Source organism: Leptinotarsa decemlineata, unplaced genomic scaffold (genome assembly GCF_025532065.1).
Source record: "Leptinotarsa decemlineata unplaced genomic scaffold, Ldec_3_MD MMD2_tig00001719_RagTag_RagTag, whole genome shotgun sequence".
Taxonomy (NCBI): Eukaryota; Metazoa; Arthropoda; class Insecta; order Coleoptera; family Chrysomelidae; genus Leptinotarsa; species Leptinotarsa decemlineata.
Genome location: NW_027412569.1, coordinates 695,600 through 712,413, shown reverse-complemented (window position 1 = coordinate 712,413; position 16,814 = coordinate 695,600). Strand labels below are relative to the sequence as shown.

At 35.1% G+C, this 16,814-nt stretch overlaps 2 protein-coding genes across 2 annotated transcripts; both read right to left on the bottom strand.

Annotated features, from left to right (window-relative positions):
• Window positions 1-580: 580 nt before the first annotated feature.
• LOC141482651 (uncharacterized) lies at window positions 581-8,182 on the bottom strand. The gene is made up of 3 exons (XM_074176227.1): window positions 7,871-8,182; window positions 7,719-7,813; window positions 581-5,309 (listed from the first exon to the last, which is right to left on the bottom strand). Exons 1-3 carry the CDS (start codon window positions 8,180-8,182, stop codon window positions 5,243-5,245), a joined length of 474 nt encoding a protein of 157 aa, XP_074032328.1. The 3' UTR covers window positions 581-5,242.
• An 826-nt stretch (window positions 8,183-9,008) lies between these two features.
• Window positions 9,009-16,070, bottom strand: LOC141482650 (nuclear pore complex protein Nup153-like). The gene is made up of 3 exons (XM_074176226.1): window positions 15,682-16,070; window positions 14,891-15,419; window positions 9,009-10,792 (listed from the first exon to the last, which is right to left on the bottom strand). The coding sequence occupies exons 1-3, from the start codon at window positions 15,748-15,750 to the stop codon at window positions 9,015-9,017; spliced, it is 2,376 nt and encodes a 791-aa protein (XP_074032327.1). The 5' UTR covers window positions 15,751-16,070; the 3' UTR covers window positions 9,009-9,014.
• Window positions 16,071-16,814: the final 744 nt, after the last annotated feature.

Here is a 16,814-nt window from a genome sequence, read left to right as displayed (position 1 = left end):
TATTCATGCATTAATTTCTTTTTCCCAAATTTCAATTTTTTGAGTTGACCCATTCAAAAAATAAAAGGGGACATTAAAGAAATGCACTGTATATGTAACTAATTACTGAAGAAAAAAAATCATTACTTAAAATATAAACTTATATGGTTTCCCTCAAGTTTTCAAAATTAAAAATATAAAGACATTTTTTCTCAATTTGCTGAAGCATAAATCCCGGTTTTTTCTAAGACGATATGTAGGAAAGGGAAGGCTCCGTACCAAATTTCAACCCGTAATATTGTCAAGGCACGTTAAAACTTAAAAAAAGCCGAAATTTTGAAAGTTCATATCTCTTTTTCATATATTTTTCAATATTTATCGACGTGCAACCGCTCATTTTTTTTGTCGTCATAGGGTCAAATTTGAAAGTATTTTATAGTTACCCCGTGTTCTACATCATTTCTGCTAGACCGAGATCGATTTTTTTTTTGGATCGAGATATTCCTTTTCGAATTTCTATTATTTCAATTTCCTTTAGTGCGCCCCTATAGATCCTCCTTTGGTAAACACCCTTGTACTCATACAAAAAAAAAGTAAAATATTCACTATCTTAATTAATTTTATTAACCAAAACAAAATTTCAACAAAACTTGGCTCCAACTAAAAAACTGTTCTTGTAAATTACCAAATACAAAGGAATACCTGCTTAAAACACATTTATCCTTAACTGAGAATTAATTTTTGAGGTATCAATATAATAGTCAATATTCAAACAGACACTAGGCCAAGTTTCAAATACTTTTGTTTGATAAAACAATATAAATAAAAAAATAAAGGCACAAATATGCTGAAAATTTCATTCAATTCAAGGATTAATAAAATCATTATTCAAGAAAAAAAAAACACTAAAATATATTAAAAACCGAAATGAAATTTTCAGCAAACAAATCCATCGACACATTATGTACAGCAAGCAGCCTAACTCCTTTTCGTAAAAAAGGCTGGTTAGTAATGAACAGCACAATAGTTCAAGAAAAAATACATGAACAAAAATATACTTTTATTTGAATCACACTATATGTACAGATTTTATTTAACCTCTTGTTTTTGATAGTCTGAAAAAAAATATAATCACAAGAACAGATTCGTCAAAAACTTGGTACAAAGCTATCGTCTACACAGCGGAAATGAGCATACTTTTGCTCATTGTCAAAAATTTAGGTACACAACTCGAAACTGGGATTGTTTTGTATAAAAACATTCATTCATTTCAATTTCAAGCGAGGTCCTTGATCAACGGACATAATATAATTTATAAGGAGTGAGTCTACTTTTTTCACTAGCACAGACAAAACAGATTTTTTCAGCCTATAGTCAGCTTTAGGGCAACACAGCTATGATTCAGTTCAATATTTTCACTGTTGAATAATTTTTATAAAGTAAAACCAGTTGGGTTCAGCTTATGTTGGTCTCTTTGGTGTCAATAACAATCAAGTCTTTCTGAAAATGTAAACAGGTTTTCAACAATTAAATATAAATTTAACAGAAAAATACAAAAATAACGGCATAGTTTGAAAAATCTACGGCCTGTCCCAGAAATGGTTCGAGTTTTTTTTTTTTTGTATAGTACCAACTGGCTTATCAACTTTTAGGTGAATAGCTCTGATAGTACGTTTGGCCTAGTCATAAAGACACCTCATTTGCCTTCTGATTAAAGAAGGAATTCAATAAATATTGAAATACTCTCCTTCATCATGTTCAACAGTCAAAAGAATTTTTGAATTTTAAAAAATATTGCACAAGTACAAATTACGACCACACTTGGGATGTCCCACATACTGGAATGTCAATAAACATTTTTGTGTAGAGAAGCTCTTTGCTAAAGGATGAAACATTTGTGAAACAAATTAGTTTCAAATGAAAATTTGATACTGTAGAAGTAAAGTCCTAGCTGATTTTTATATCAATTTAAAACTGTTGATTAATCTTACGTTCACCGTTACACTCCTGAAAATTAATAATAGTGAAAATAAAATAGTAGATCAAGAGAATCAACTTTTAAGGGCCAAAAATAGGTTAATCCATGGATATGGTAAAGGCGATTTTTTTTTTGTTTATAAAGGAAATATCGAATAGAACTATGAGAAATGAATACTGTAGAGTTTTTACATTCGAGAGGTGAAGTGAAGAAGAACAAACCTCATTAGACAAATGGAACAATTGTTTTCCAATAACAATGCACCTGTTCATTCCCCCATCCACTGTATTCACCACATTTAGCACCGATTTCCTGATCTCAAAAATGGTTTGAAGGTGACAGATTTGTGATAACAAGCGAGTCATAAATGCTTAAATACGAGTGTTTCAAGGAATTTGACAGTCCGCACAGTGAAATTTATACCCCTGCATTTGAAAACCGTTATGGAAAATGTAAATTTTGATGGAGATTAAACTAAAAGAAAGCTATGCCAACGCTTTTGTTTTTTCAACAAGATGAAAACGTTTCAAACCACCACTCAAATGTTATAAACAAAATTGAAATGATGGTAATAATGAGATTCATTGAACTCAGATTCAATTCTAATCCAGACCAGAGCCTCTCATGTTTTCTTTATATTAACCAGCCACAAAGATGATTCTATTTTTATGAAACTGTCGACATTATTGGTTTCATAAAATATATTTAAGAATGTAAATTTTCCTTCTAAATGATACCTTTTTGGACATGACATAATCTTACGACTTACAATGGAAGTGAAAAGGCATAGGGCAAAATGCTGAATTTGACTATGACTTGGGTGAGGAAAGGAAAGTTGTAGGTTATGGCTAACCGAAAAAGTATATTTGAATAGGGTATATTCAGTTGAAAAATAACGAAAGCCTAAATAATACTCGTTTTTACAGTACACTGATTCATGAGCCAAATTAGGTTTTCCCAACTAATGTAACAAATCAACTTACAGCTAGCTATAGGTACAGTAAAACACAGGAAAAATATAATTTTGAAATATTTAGAGACAGCTGAGTATATGTGAATTTTGCGACGTACTCAGTTCCAAATTCCAGAGTTGCCACATCTACCTCATTTTAGCAAAGTTGATATTTTGACAAAAATAAACATGCAGGTAAGAATTCATGCATACTACCTACTTCCAACATCCTTATGTCTAATCACTGCTATTAATAAAAGACATTGTCTTTAAGAAGTAATAAAAACACATTTTTTTGATGATTCCCCTGGATACAATTTATTATGAACTTTCCCATCAAAAACAAATGATATTGTCACATTCAGGAACAATAATCTTTATCAATAGTAAAGATCCGACTTCAGAACCTTGTTCCAGGGTATTTTTTCAGTGTAAGGAGTCAAAAAGAGATTCCCTGATATCTGCAAAATGTGTCTTGATTTTAAGTTAGCCAGTATGGATATATTTTCAACTACATATCACTCTAGTTATTGTCAAAATATTAATTTCGCTCGAATGACGAGGGTCTGGCAGCTTAGACTAAAAGATCCTTTTCTACTTCAATATCAAATTTCAATCACACCAAATAATATCATGAAGCCAAAAGCATATTTTCAAAATCTGAGAGAGCTTCATAGCTGTAGGAAAATCTCATTAAAATCATACCTTAAAAGGGCATTCATATGTGGTGCACTAAAACAACATCATAACGTTTTGTCTGTGATATATAAATAACCATTTACTAAACTTATAATATACAGCTGACCCAAATTGACTGTTCATCTCTGGTAACTCTTATTTGGGAAAATAAATCATTGAAATCAGTACACTAGTTAATATTTTCTACGTCGTTAATACACAAAAAAAAAAACTACGAGTAACATCTCTTTCAGAGATATTCTAAAAGGAAGTTCAATATAAGGTCTTTTTTTGGTAGAATATGATACAGCAATTATAAACATTCACGACATTTTAATTTAAGTGAAATCGGAGTTCGTTATAAAAGACTAAATTAAATATGGATATATATGCACAGTATTATTCAAGTCGACATTCAACACACTACATCACTAGATTTTGGACCTGTTTTTAAACTACTAAGATACTTTTCAGTATGGTTCTGCCATTGACAGTTTGGAATTTTTCTGTTACTCTCTGTTTTTCACATCGTCACAGTATAGCTTCTTATTGCATTGTTCAAGTATAAATTAATAGGAACACATGGTCATATTCCATGGCATTCTTGATCTCCTAATCTCAAGCATCTAGACTTTTTTTTGCAAATTTATTATGAGCACCATAAAAAAGAGAATAACAGAACAGTGGCAAACTTTCAATAGCAGAATCATGCTGAAAAATATTCCAGTAGAATAATATGGCGTCTTTGAACACCTACTACGAAGACATCAAAAATTATGTTTGTCACTGATTCAAATAATACATTCATCCTACACTAAAACCTTAATGACTCATTTTTGAATTACAAAAAACGTAATTTACTCTTATAATTGGAATATCACATTCTACAAAAAAAAAATTAAAGACAGGGTTTTTTTATTCACAAGAGATAATTTACTCAGAATGTCGTTACTCAGTTGTTTGTGTTATCACACATTGTTGAGTGTTGCGATACTATTCTGTCAAATGAAACGATTTCCTATCTTCCATAATAATAGTAACAAGTGTAGAACACAAAATTTAGGTCAGCCTGTATACGTAGGTAGGGGGCCTGACCCATAAGAATATCACAGAAAAGTGCCAGTAACGGCGGGCATATCAATATTATATGCTAGTATTCATTACATTCATCAAAAAGTTTCCATCACACATAATCATATAAGGAATATCCATCAAACACCATTGTTCAATTCTACATTCTATGGATCAGACCATTCAAATGCTTACACTAAGGTTTACACTGTAGATATTATGTGGAGCACGTCATTAGAGCCAGTCCACGTAGACGCATCTGTGAATATTATTACTTTGTCTGAGGCTGTTCAGAAGTCATATAAATTTCTATAATTCAACAACGTTATATTACAATATTCAAAAGGTTGACAGCTCGACTCGCAAAATCTTCACAGATGGCCTATGATACTAAAATACCTAGCTAACATTTATAGGTCTGAAAACGAATCCTGCCCTGTTGTCTTTTAAATAGGTTTCGCGTTAAAATAAATTTACCATATTTCATGATAGTTGAATGGATTAGGCAAACACTCACTTCCCACACACATTACGCCAATCAATACTATGAGTTCCTTTGTATATTTACATCTTCATCATTCGAACTATCGTTGCGTTCTGCGAATGGCTCTCTTTATCTTCCGAGGCGCCCCATCGGTTGTAGGTGCAGCTCTGTATAAAATACAAACACATTTCAATTCACTGAAGAGTTACGAAATAAGATGATTCTGAGTAAATATTTGTGAAATAGGCTTTTACTAGCATACAAGGGTTGCCTTTTATGTATCGGGATTTGGCAACCCTAGTGTTGCAATCTGGCAACTGACAGCTCTATCGTAAAATTAAGCACGTTTGAGCTTATACGTACTCAGAACGTTTTGACATGCGCGCTATTTGTGTTGTTTACAGTAACTTAATAGATTCATCTCGGCCCAAAAATGGAATTAAATCGTGAAAATTTCGTGCGATTATTTTTTACAACTTTCGACGTGAATTAACTCAGCAACAGTGCATCAATGAACTTAATTCAGTTTTTGGCGATGAAGCTCTATCAAGGACCAGTGTTTATCGATGGTATGGTTAATTTATTCGTGGTCGTAGTTCACTCCAAGACGAATTTCGTGAAGGTCGTCCAAAATCATTTGTTGTTACGAAATCCATTGATGCTGTGCGCAAACTGATATTGCAAGATTGTCATGTGACCTATCGTGACATTGAGACAACCTTAGGCATTAGTGGGACCAGCATGCATTCGATATTGCATAAATATTTGACTGTCAAAAAAATTTGTTCGCGTTGGATCCCACACAATTTGTCAATCGCTCAAAAAAAGGCCCGAATCGATGGAAATGCTCAAAAAATACGATCGCGATGCTTCGAAACACGTCTATGACATCGTGATAGGTGATGAATCGTGGATGAGTGTTTCAAGCTGAGCCAAATCCAACAAAGGTTGTTCGTGCACAAAGCACTTCCAAGCAAATGGTCGCCTATTTTTTCCAAAAAAACTAGACATGTCGCAACCGTGCCACTAGAACAACGCTGAACAGTCAATTCTGAGTGGTACACAACCATTTGTTTGCCAGTTGTCTTCCAAGAAAACAGGAAAACCAACCGCCAACGGATCACTCTTTACCACGACAATGCGACCTCTCACACATCGGCTCAAACTTCATTTTTGAGCACCCAAAACATCGACTTGATGAGTCATCCGCCGTATAGTCCTGACTTGGCACCGAGTGACGTCTTTTTTTTTCCGCACGTAAAAAACAAACTGAGAGGACAACGTTTTTCGACACCTGAAGAAGCGGTTGCTGCATTCAGAATGCATGTTTTGGAGATACCTCAATCAGAGTGGCAAAAGTGCTTCGACAATTGGTTCAAACGCATGCAAAAGTATGTAGATCTTCATGGGGAATATTTTGAAAAACAATAAAGTGATTTTCGATGATTAATATTTGTTTTTGTTCTCTAATCCCGAAATATAAAAGGCAACCCTCGTAGACGGAAGGCTATACTACTGTATTTTTGTAGTTGATAGTATTCATCAGTAATTCTAGATTTTCATTTAGAAGGGAGTTTCTCCTACAAGAAGCGTTGGAAATGGTTCAAGCTGATGAAAACATTGAGATTAAAAATATTTATGTGGACACTCCTGAGATCAGCGTCCAAACTGGATACTTTTATTCTCTACAGGTGTACACCGAATAACAGAAAGAAATGAAGGATGATAAAAAAAATTTGGAAATAAAATCTGGAAAAATTCATCTCTCCCAAGGTCCTGGTAAATGCCTGCCGAGAACAACTACTTTCCCGGCTAATACCACGCCGGATATTGAATTATATCCGAGACATTTATGCCAGATACCTTACAGAGGTTAATCTCACAGATGTTTCTTGTTTTAGCGAAAAGAGTAAACAGTATATAAGACCATTAATATTTTGAAATCAAATCTCAAAATATTCATCTCTCTTAACTTCCTACACCGTAGATTCTTGCCCTGGGGTCAATTTGTCAAATAGGAAGCAATTATATCATTGCATACTCCTTTGATACCATAGTTTTTGTATGGTATCAGGACCTTTGAAAGGTCAAAATATAAGCCCACCGTAGTAAACTTCTTATCGATATTTTCAGTGGCATTATAGATTTCTAGTTCTGTTGAAAATCCTTTCCTGTAGCCATACTGATTCGGATCTGGAAAGACGGTTCTACAAAGCATTTTATCAATCACATATGACAACAGGCTTACATATGAACCAACAGACTAAGGTATAATCGGTAGTATGCAATCAATTCCACACGCTGTTGGTTGTAAATCTTGAAATATTAAAAACTTTTATTTTCACTTACTGGTTGTAGAAAGATAGTTGCGTACACATCAGCCACTCTTTCATGAATGGATGAATTTTGGAAGCAAGCTATTTTAAAATGTTTGCTAAATAGATTTGCAATAGTATTCGGATGGCAAATGTCTATACCATCAGTTTCCAATGTTATGGGTCCGAGTTTTTTATATTTTTATTTGTTGGTTCACATTTTTAACTTAATTATTTGAAAAAATTTTTGTCAATACTTACGTAAAAGCAGTCACCGAGCCGTCAGAGAAATTGAAGGATGGTTTAGTGGAACCAAAACCCGCTGCTGCCTCCGAGAAATTGAAACCACCTGTTGGCTGAAAAATTACAAAAAAAAAATGATGTGATATTTCAAGAACCAATTATAAACATACCGCTGGAGCAGCTGCAGCAAAATTGAAACTGGATGAGGCCGCAGGTGGCAAGGTGGTACTGTTCATTGTAGATCCAAAACTGAAACCCGCCTTTTGACTACCGTTAGCCTGAGAAGTCGAACCGAAACTGAAACTAACACTGTTTGTGGTGGCAGGCTCACTGAAGATGTTTCCAGATGGAGCATTGAAGGTAGAAGTTTCTGTAGTTCCAACAGTGAAATTAAACCCAGTTGGCTTTGCAGCTCCAAAAGCAAACCCTGAAGATTGTTCAGGCTGGGTAGACTTTTGTGGACCGAAACTGAACATCGGCATCTTGTTGGCAGGTTCACCAGTAGCAGATGTACTTCCAAAAGAAAACGGTTTGGTTTCCGCAGTGTTTTTTGGAGGAGCATCAACACTAGCCTTGTTTCCATTTCCAAACGAAGAATTCAAGAATCCGAACCCATTATTCACTGCTGGTGTTTTTGTTGATCCAAATAACGACGAAGCAGCATCGGTGGTTTTGTTAGCGGTAAAAGTGAAAGCAGGCACGGTGGTCGATGGTTTGCTGGTTTCCGTTGACACGACAGTAGTGTTATTAGTGCTTTGTGCCGCTTGTGTGATTGCAGGTTTGGCACCGAAGCTGAACAGCTTTGGAGGGGGGCATTTTTAGTCACCTCTTTAGCTGTAGCGTCCACTTTATCTAGAGAATTAGTTGGTGCCACACCAAAACTAAATATTGGTTTAGCCGGAATACTACTATTCAGATCTGCAGTAGTGGTTGGTTTAACTGTGCTATCTTCTTCCTTTTTAGTAATAGTTTTTTGAGAAATTGGGGAAGGTATATTTTCACTCAATTTCACATCAACCGAAGTAACTGTCTCTTTACTAGGTTTATTCTCAGATGCAACTTTTGGATCGACTGCTGGTACAATTGCTTGTACTACCTCAGTTGCTGGTTTGACAGCTTCGCTGGTGCCCATTTCTTTTTTAGACTCAGCTGGAATACCGAAAGAAAACTTAGCTGCAGGCGCAGTTGGTTTAGCATTTTCTCCGAAGACTGTTGATGGATCCACTGCAGGTTTGGGCAGAGTTACAGCAGGATCAGCCGGAATCCCGAAAGTGAAAGTATTTGCTTGAACTTTATCAAAGCCAAAGTTAAATTTCAGCACAGGCTTACTGGAAGGTCCTTCTCAGTTGAATTTTCAGAAGAGCTTCCTGGCTTGGTTGCCTCGCAGCACTGACACTTGATATCTGAAGATTTGTTCCTCACCATGCAAACTTTGCATTCCCATTCGTTCTCTTTGACTTTAAACAACGAGCTCAAGTTATCAGAAGTTTTATTTTCTTTTTTTGCTGTTTCGCACGCGGCACATTTCAGCAAATCATCGTTGTTCTTCACCAGGCAAGTGGGGCAGTTCCAAGTACCCGGGGGAGCTTCGAATTGTTTTCCAAAGGAGAATTTTGGAATAGCAGGTGTAACTTTTGTATTTGGTTCTTTGCAAGCGACACAATTTGTTCTATCTTTTTCGTTTCGGACCATGCAAACTGTACATTCCCACATCGAGCTTGGCACGCTGAATTTGTTGCCAAATGATGAAGGCAGAGTCTTCACATTTTCTATAACTGGTTTGGGGGATGGTTTGGGTGCAGTACAAGCGACACATTGCGCATCAAGCTCTTTATTACGTATCATGCATATGCTACACTCCCATTCCTTGGCAGACATTTTGAACTGCTTATCAAAACTGTTCGGACCGTTATTCTTTTCTGGTGCCTTTGACAAAGGTACGTCTATGGTTTTGTTCGGAGACTCAGAGGATTGATTACCATTCGAGACAGACGTGTTTTCAACTACTTTTTCTTCAGTTTTATCTTTATTCAGTGATTTAGGCAACTCTATTTTTGCAATTTTGCACAGAGGTTCACTGAATTTGAAATTATTTATGGCGACAATAGACTTGTAGTTTTCTGATATTACCAAAGGGTCAGAAAATTTGAAGCTTCTTTTATTTGTAATGTTTGTAGTGGATTCGTCAGATTTCTTAGTAGTCACGTCAGTCTTTACTGTTTCGACCACTGGTTGAGAATTAAAAGGCATAGAAATTGAAGGGGTGGGGATAAAAGAGAACCCGTTCGTAGTTTTTGTTGCAGATTTCTTTTTGCTTGATTCTGGCGCCACAGCAACGTTAAATTTAGGTAACGACGTAACTGGAAGACTCGGAGTGATGGTTTTCACTTGACTTTCACTGGTGGCCTTATTAGTTTCTAGGTTTTGATCTTTAGATGAATCTTTACTGAGTGTTTCAGACGTATCCTTTTCAGTAGTGCTTGTACTTTGACCACTTGTATTATTCAGATTGGACTTTGAAGAAATAGCAATCTGTCTTACAACCTCTGTACTTTGCTGTAGTTTCATTTTTTGTTTCATTTTCAAGAGATCAGAAACTGTCGGCACTTGCAGTTCCTTGTTCGAAGGAACATCCTTTCCTCGAACCATGTAAGGTCTGGCACCCACGTGCTGGCTGAGGTAACCATCTGGACGAAACCTTTTCGATGTGGTAGGAATTTTTTTGGCATCATTCACAGGAGAACTATACTGCTCCAAAGTATCTAGTATCTTTCTTGCTGTTTTCCCGAGAACTAAGTTACCGTTCTCATTAGTTTTGTTGACGGGTTTGATCTGTACAGACTTTTTCAGAGACGTTCTAAGATCCCTTGCACTTCTACCTAATCTACGGCCATAAGCGGACGCTCCACCATATATCGTTCGTCCGTTATAAAAGGGAGAGTTGATGATTTTTTCGGTTGTAATAGTGTTGTCGATGAAATTAGGCGACCCGAAAGTTGATGCATTGAAAGATGGTCTCCTCGAAGTCATTGATGTATTAATGTTAGGACTCAAAGTTCTGTCAGTGAACAATGACCGATTCATAGAGGTATCTGAAAAGAATTAATAAACTCATTAAATTACAATTTTTTCGAGTCTTAGGTGAATACAATATGCCAGATATAAATTTCAAATAGATATTTTTTTCTCTGAAAAAAATTAAATTCATTCATTTTATAAATATGTTGAAGAAACTGAAACTTCACAATATTCTTTGTCCGCATTGACTACATTCATGTAGTTACTTGAAAAACAAATGTATTGTTTATAAACATAAAAATTAAACCATGGATAGCCGTGGGGTTAACTACAGGCATCAAAAATTCTTCATGAAATCTTGGTTCTTTGTCCACGATTAGAAAGTACACCAATGAATGTTTTTCCCCAACTATTTCAAGTGATACAATTTATATCAACAAATTACTGAACCAACTAGCTCAATACATTGACAAGAATTCATTACTTATATGTCGCAAGAACCAGTATCATTACAATTAATTCACTATGCTTTAAAAGTTTGCGTAAATACCACAAATTACTTAAGAGCACTTCACTTTTAACAATGTTATATCCAAACTTTTAAATTTCAAGTCACAATAATGAGTGATGTGATGTTTTTCTGAATTTAAGTTCATTTTGAAATTGTTATCAAATGGCAATGGTAAAATTAATTTCAAAATTGTTACTGAATAAAAGCAATTGTACAATTTTCATCAGTGTTCTATTTTAGTTCATTGCTGTAAATTATAACAGAGGTATATTATGGTAGTTTGGTACTTATATGAATAATGATTTATCTAAATATCACTTAAGAAAAACTATCAGAACATCTGGAGAGATTTTTCACAAGAACCGTAGTGAACAATAAAATCAGTCAAAGGAAAGTTGGTGTGTTAATAGTGACCTTTGTTCATTAGTCATCATTGTTCTAATACAGGGGTCTCCAAACTACGGCCCGCGGGCCAAATCCGGCCCGCGACAGCCAATGTTTTACTGTCATCAATCTGGCCCGTGACAGCCAATGATTAACTAATTGTTGTTACTATTGCTGTGATAAGTTGAAGAAGAAAACACAGAATGATAATTACTCGGTTTTATTTACTTGCAAGGTAAAACTTAAAGACAGAAATGATGACAAAGAAAACTTAACTTAAGTATCTAAGTTTAAGCATATTATTAACTAACAAATAATTGAAATGAATCACAGTAAAACAAAACAACTAATGAGATTTATGTAATTGTGATTTTCCACCGACAATACTTTGTAGTTGTGGATCAATTTTACTTGTACCAATTATCAAAAGAGATTTAAGATGCTCATCGGTTAATTGACATCTGTAAACATTCTTTGTGTACTTCATCTTGGAAAACGTTTTCTCACACAAGTAAGTAGTACCAAAAACAGAAAACAACCCACAAGCAAATTTATGTGAATTATCAAATCGTTCCAGTGGAAGACTCTTATAAAATTCCAACAAAGATGAATTTTGATATTTGTTCTTAACGACTGCACCGTAAATCAATAATTTCCATTTGGACTTCCGGAGCCAGGGTTTCAATGTCAGAATCAAAAGGATTTTGAAAAAGCTTAATTTCATTCGCAATGACATCAAAATCTGAAAAACGAGTATCAAAATTTATCTTCAAAGCACTCAAGGTTTTGATTGCAAAATTGACGGGAAATTCAGTCTCTGTAGTGTGGCTGAATATTTCACATGTTTCAAAATGTGTGAAACATTTTTTACGTATTTGCGATTGAAATAGTATTATTTTCTGCCTGAAGGATTTGATATTGGTGTATAAATCAGGGAGAAGATGATTTTCTCCTTGCAATCTCAAATTCAGTTCGTTCATATGATTTGTCAAATCGACATAGAAGGCGAACTTCCACATCCATTCAATTTTTTCTAAATCGGCAAAAGGGCGCTGCTTCTCATTTAAAAAAAAATCGATCTCTGCTCGAAGTTCAAAAAAGCGCCTAAGGACTTTTCCGCAACTAAGCCAGAGTAAGGCAGTATGGTATGGTAAATCATTTTCTCCAATCTGTTGAATGAACTCGCGGAATTGTCGGTGATTCAGGCCAGTGGATCTGATGAAGTTAACAACTGATATGACTGGTTTTAGAACTTCAGACATATCCAAACATTTTCCACACAAGGACTGTTGATGAACGATACAATGTAAGACTAATGGTTTTGAACCACCATCATTTTCTACAGCCTTTGACACAAGTGCAACCACTCCTTTTATTTTTACCATACATATTTTTGCCTCCATCAGTTATTATAGATTTCAAATTTCTCCATCGAAGGTTCTTTTTATTAATGACATATTCAACTCCCTTAAAAATATCTGCCCAAGTTGTCGTTCCGTGAATACTATCAATATCAAGAAGTTCTTCATACACTTCATAGCTTTCATCTACTCCGCGAATAAAAATCAACACCTGAGCAGTATCTGACACATCCGTTGACTCATCCAATGCTGAGGAAAACCACTCATGATGTCCATTTTTGTCAGCCAGTTGAGATGATATATTTTCTGCGATGTCTTGCACCCTCCGAGCAACGGTGTTTGCTGACAAACTGACACTTTTAAATAAATTTACCTTTTTGGGGCATATTTCTTTGACTACTGCAATCAAGCATTCTTTTATCATTTCTCCATCGGTGAATGGTTTGCCACGTTTTCCGATTTCAAGAGCCACACGAAAGCTGGCGCAAGTTGCAGACTCTTGTTCAGTATTCGCTTTGGTAAACAAAGATTGCTGCGATTTGAGTCCGCGTTTCAAAGCTTCAAATTTTTCCTTCCGCAAACTTCCTGTATACTTGGAGTAACTTTGACGATGTTTCGATTCATAGTGTCGTTTAATGTTATAGTCTTTGAGAACAGCTATGGTTTCATTACAAATTAAACATAGCGCCTTATTACTGGACTCAATCACAAAATAATGAAAGTTCCATTTTTCTTAGAACGTTCTGCATTCACTGCCGATTTTTCGCTCCTTTTCCATACTAACAAATCACACATAAAAACAATAAGTCAAATCAAAATACTTTTATTGACGCGTGTCACTTTATTTCACAATAGACAGTTTCGCTTCCTTTGCCTTTCTTACGTAGACTAACTCGTAGTTGCGCCGCTAGCCTTTTTATATGCAATTATTACTGCCATCTCGAGGTGATCGGAATACACTAGCTAATTCCAAATATTTAATTACGCCTAATGCCACCTAGCGGGTAGCTGAAAAAGATAGTACATAGTACCACTACTCGCCACTAGATGTCGTTAAGTGTCACAATACACAATAATAATTGAAATGCAAAAAAAGCGTAAGTTTGCTTAGGTCACGCACTTTGCGACTATCGTAGTCTAGAAACATAGTTAAGGGCAGAAATTGGCCCTTGGAACAAACTGAAAAAATCATTATGGCCCGAAGGCTTCAAAGTTTGGAGACCCTTGTTCTAATACAACGAAATTGATGAAGAACATTATAAAGTACCGAAGAACTATTTCATGATACAGACATCAATGAGCTCATTTAGATCAGTTATATAAACAATAAAAAACCTCCACCTGGAGCACAGACTCATTTATTGAATTAATTTTTCCAAAAAGGTATATTTCAGTAGTATTTAAAACAGTTGATAGTGATTCTTGTGCAACTATCTTATTTTTGTCCATAATCTTACTGATACTTAAAATATTCAGTTTAATTCAATTTAATGAAAAAAATTAAAAAGAAGAAGGTACTATACTCTTACATTAAATTTGAATTTTCAACTTTCGTACACTCTGTACACAATTTTTGCATGGATAATGGTGTTTTTAGCAAGAAAAACGTTAATAATGACTTTTCTAATAAAAGTGAAACTGGAACTTCTGGCATAGAATAAATCCAAAAACAGGCATTTTCTCTGATTACCAGAAATACAATATGCGTTTTGCTGGGTGTTTCACCAACCAACTTGGCGTATTCAAGAGATTGGGAAAAGAGCTTGTTTTTGGAATGACTTATCTATGAAAAAAAAAATGGCCAGCTTCTCCTCCCATCTTAGGGTTGTAATGTATTTTTGTTTGTTTTAAAACTGCATTAGTACTCATTGTAATCAGTTGAGTAGGATGCTAACTTAAAGTGAATTTAGACTCACTTGGGCTTTGGAATAGAGACCTGGTATTGTTAGGTTTGTTCTGCAATGGTGAAGTTTGTTTGGAACTGTCTTGACTTTGGCAGACCTGTTCTTTGCTACCGATTCTAACTACTGAGGAATATCCACTAGTAGATTCTTCACTGTCCGAATTATGTCCGTTCAAAAACTCGCGATTACTAAAAGTATTTTTCACACTATTTGTAGAAACTGAGGTTGCACTACTGAGTAATTTTTGAAACTTTACACCAGATGGGCCGGCCACTGGCTCTGGAAAATGATTAATCGTTTTATTTGATGCACTGACATCAATTGATGTGCTTGTGTCTAAGGTATTGAATATCACACTGTTTGTTTGCTCTGCATCAACAGGTAGTTTGACCCTCTTGGAGGGTGGTTGCATTTGACGAATTTCCTCATCTTCATCTTCATCACGTCTCCTGATTGTGGATTGATTATTATCTTCTCGTTTACGAAACCATTTGGACAAAGGTGTACTGCTGATAATCGATTTAAATTTACCAACAATTGACTGAAACAAAATAATAAATCAACAAGAGATTCAAGGACTGCTGGGTATTTATAACCAACATAAGTATTTTGTGGTTCAGAATTTAGGTTACAATTACTAGCTATACCTTTTTTGAGGAAAATACTTGCAAAACATTCTTAAATATCTGGAGAAAAAGGTTGATTTAAATATCAAAACTTAGAATTGGAAAAATTGTCCCAAACAATCTATTAATAGTAATGAGAAGGCGCGAACTTGTACTAAAGAACGCATTTTGTCATACCTTTTCTTCATCTTCATCGTTAGTAGGTGACGAATTATAACTAACACTGTTGTTTCGGTCCTTCTCCATAATTGCACTAAGGATTGAAAAATTATAGGAAAATACAAATATAATATTGTAAAATACACATTTTCTGACAACTTTCACCACACGAGGATCAAATATGGCGTACAATTCTTGTACTGTTCTGTGTTCATAGCCAAGAGCACAAAATCCAAATTTAACCTTTGAGGGTGGTTTCGTGGTATGTGTTGTGGTTAGCGGAAAACATCAACGCTCAACATATGTTCCCCATTTTAACATAAATTTGCTTGAAAAATGTATGCCAGGTTTCAAATATTACAAGAGATTTTTTAAAACACTTTCAGTATGAAAAGAAGGAAGAACTGTCAAAACAAAAATGTAAAGAACTTTCTTTCATATAGCAACATAACTCTAAGCGAGTTCTAATATTCAATAGCAATCTATCGTCTAGATATCATTTGATAGATTTCTGCTGAATGGGAATGCTGATGGGGATGCTGAATGGGACACAGAATAATATATTCTGTGAATGGAATTTTAGCAATAATAAAAGTACGCTTGGCCTTGCGCTGAACAAAATTTTATTTTTCAAATAATGGACTATGTTTCACTTGAAAAAGGCATTTTATATTATAATGTTATAATATAATATGCACTTGATACCAAATTTATTATGAACTCTCAAACATACATGTACCGGAGTTTCGTGGTGGCCGTATAGTAGTGCCACTACTACGGCACGTCCTTCCACTACCGTATTGGACGGAACGTGCCTATAACGTCCACCCGCAAAGGAGGCACCTGTATGCCATGTGAAATGACAGGATTTCTTTTTGTGTTGTGATCGTCCATCGAGTGAAAGTAATCTCTACGTGGAAATTTCAACAAATGTGAAGTGAGGGCCTTCTCTATTCACGCCGGTATCCAGGCCGGACTGGTTTGGATAACCACGTAAAGGTAAAGGGTATTAAAAAAACCAAAAGATCTCCCGAACGAGAGACATAGTTCAAAATAAAACAGTTTTTCAAGTAGAAAAATGTGAGGAAAAACTAGGGTATGACAGCAATTCATTGGCTTCAAGAATTCAATGGTATAATGAAATATACAAA

Bases quoted from the DNA above. Each gene is read 5' to 3' on its own strand.
- LOC141482651 (XM_074176227.1), bottom strand. From the start codon at position 8,182: ATGCCGATGTTCAGTTTCGGTCCACAAAAGTCTACCCAGCCTGAACAA. The intron at 7,814-7,870 runs GTATGTTTATAA...GTAATTTTTCAG, and splicing joins TTGCTGCAGCTGCTCCAGCG to CCAACAGGTGGTTTCAATTT. The intron at 5,310-7,718 runs GTAAGTATTGAC...TATTTTATACAG, and splicing joins GGCTCGGTGACTGCTTTTAC to AGCTGCACCTACAACCGATG.
- LOC141482650 (XM_074176226.1), bottom strand. From the start codon at position 15,750: ATGGAGAAGGACCGAAACAACAGTGTTAGTTATAATTCGTCACCTACT. The intron at 15,420-15,681 runs GTATGACAAAAT...ATTTTGTTTCAG, and splicing joins ACGATGAAGATGAAGAAAAG to TCAATTGTTGGTAAATTTAA. The intron at 10,793-14,890 runs GTGAGTCTAAAT...AATTCTTTTCAG, and splicing joins GTCTCTATTCCAAAGCCCAA to ATACCTCTATGAATCGGTCA.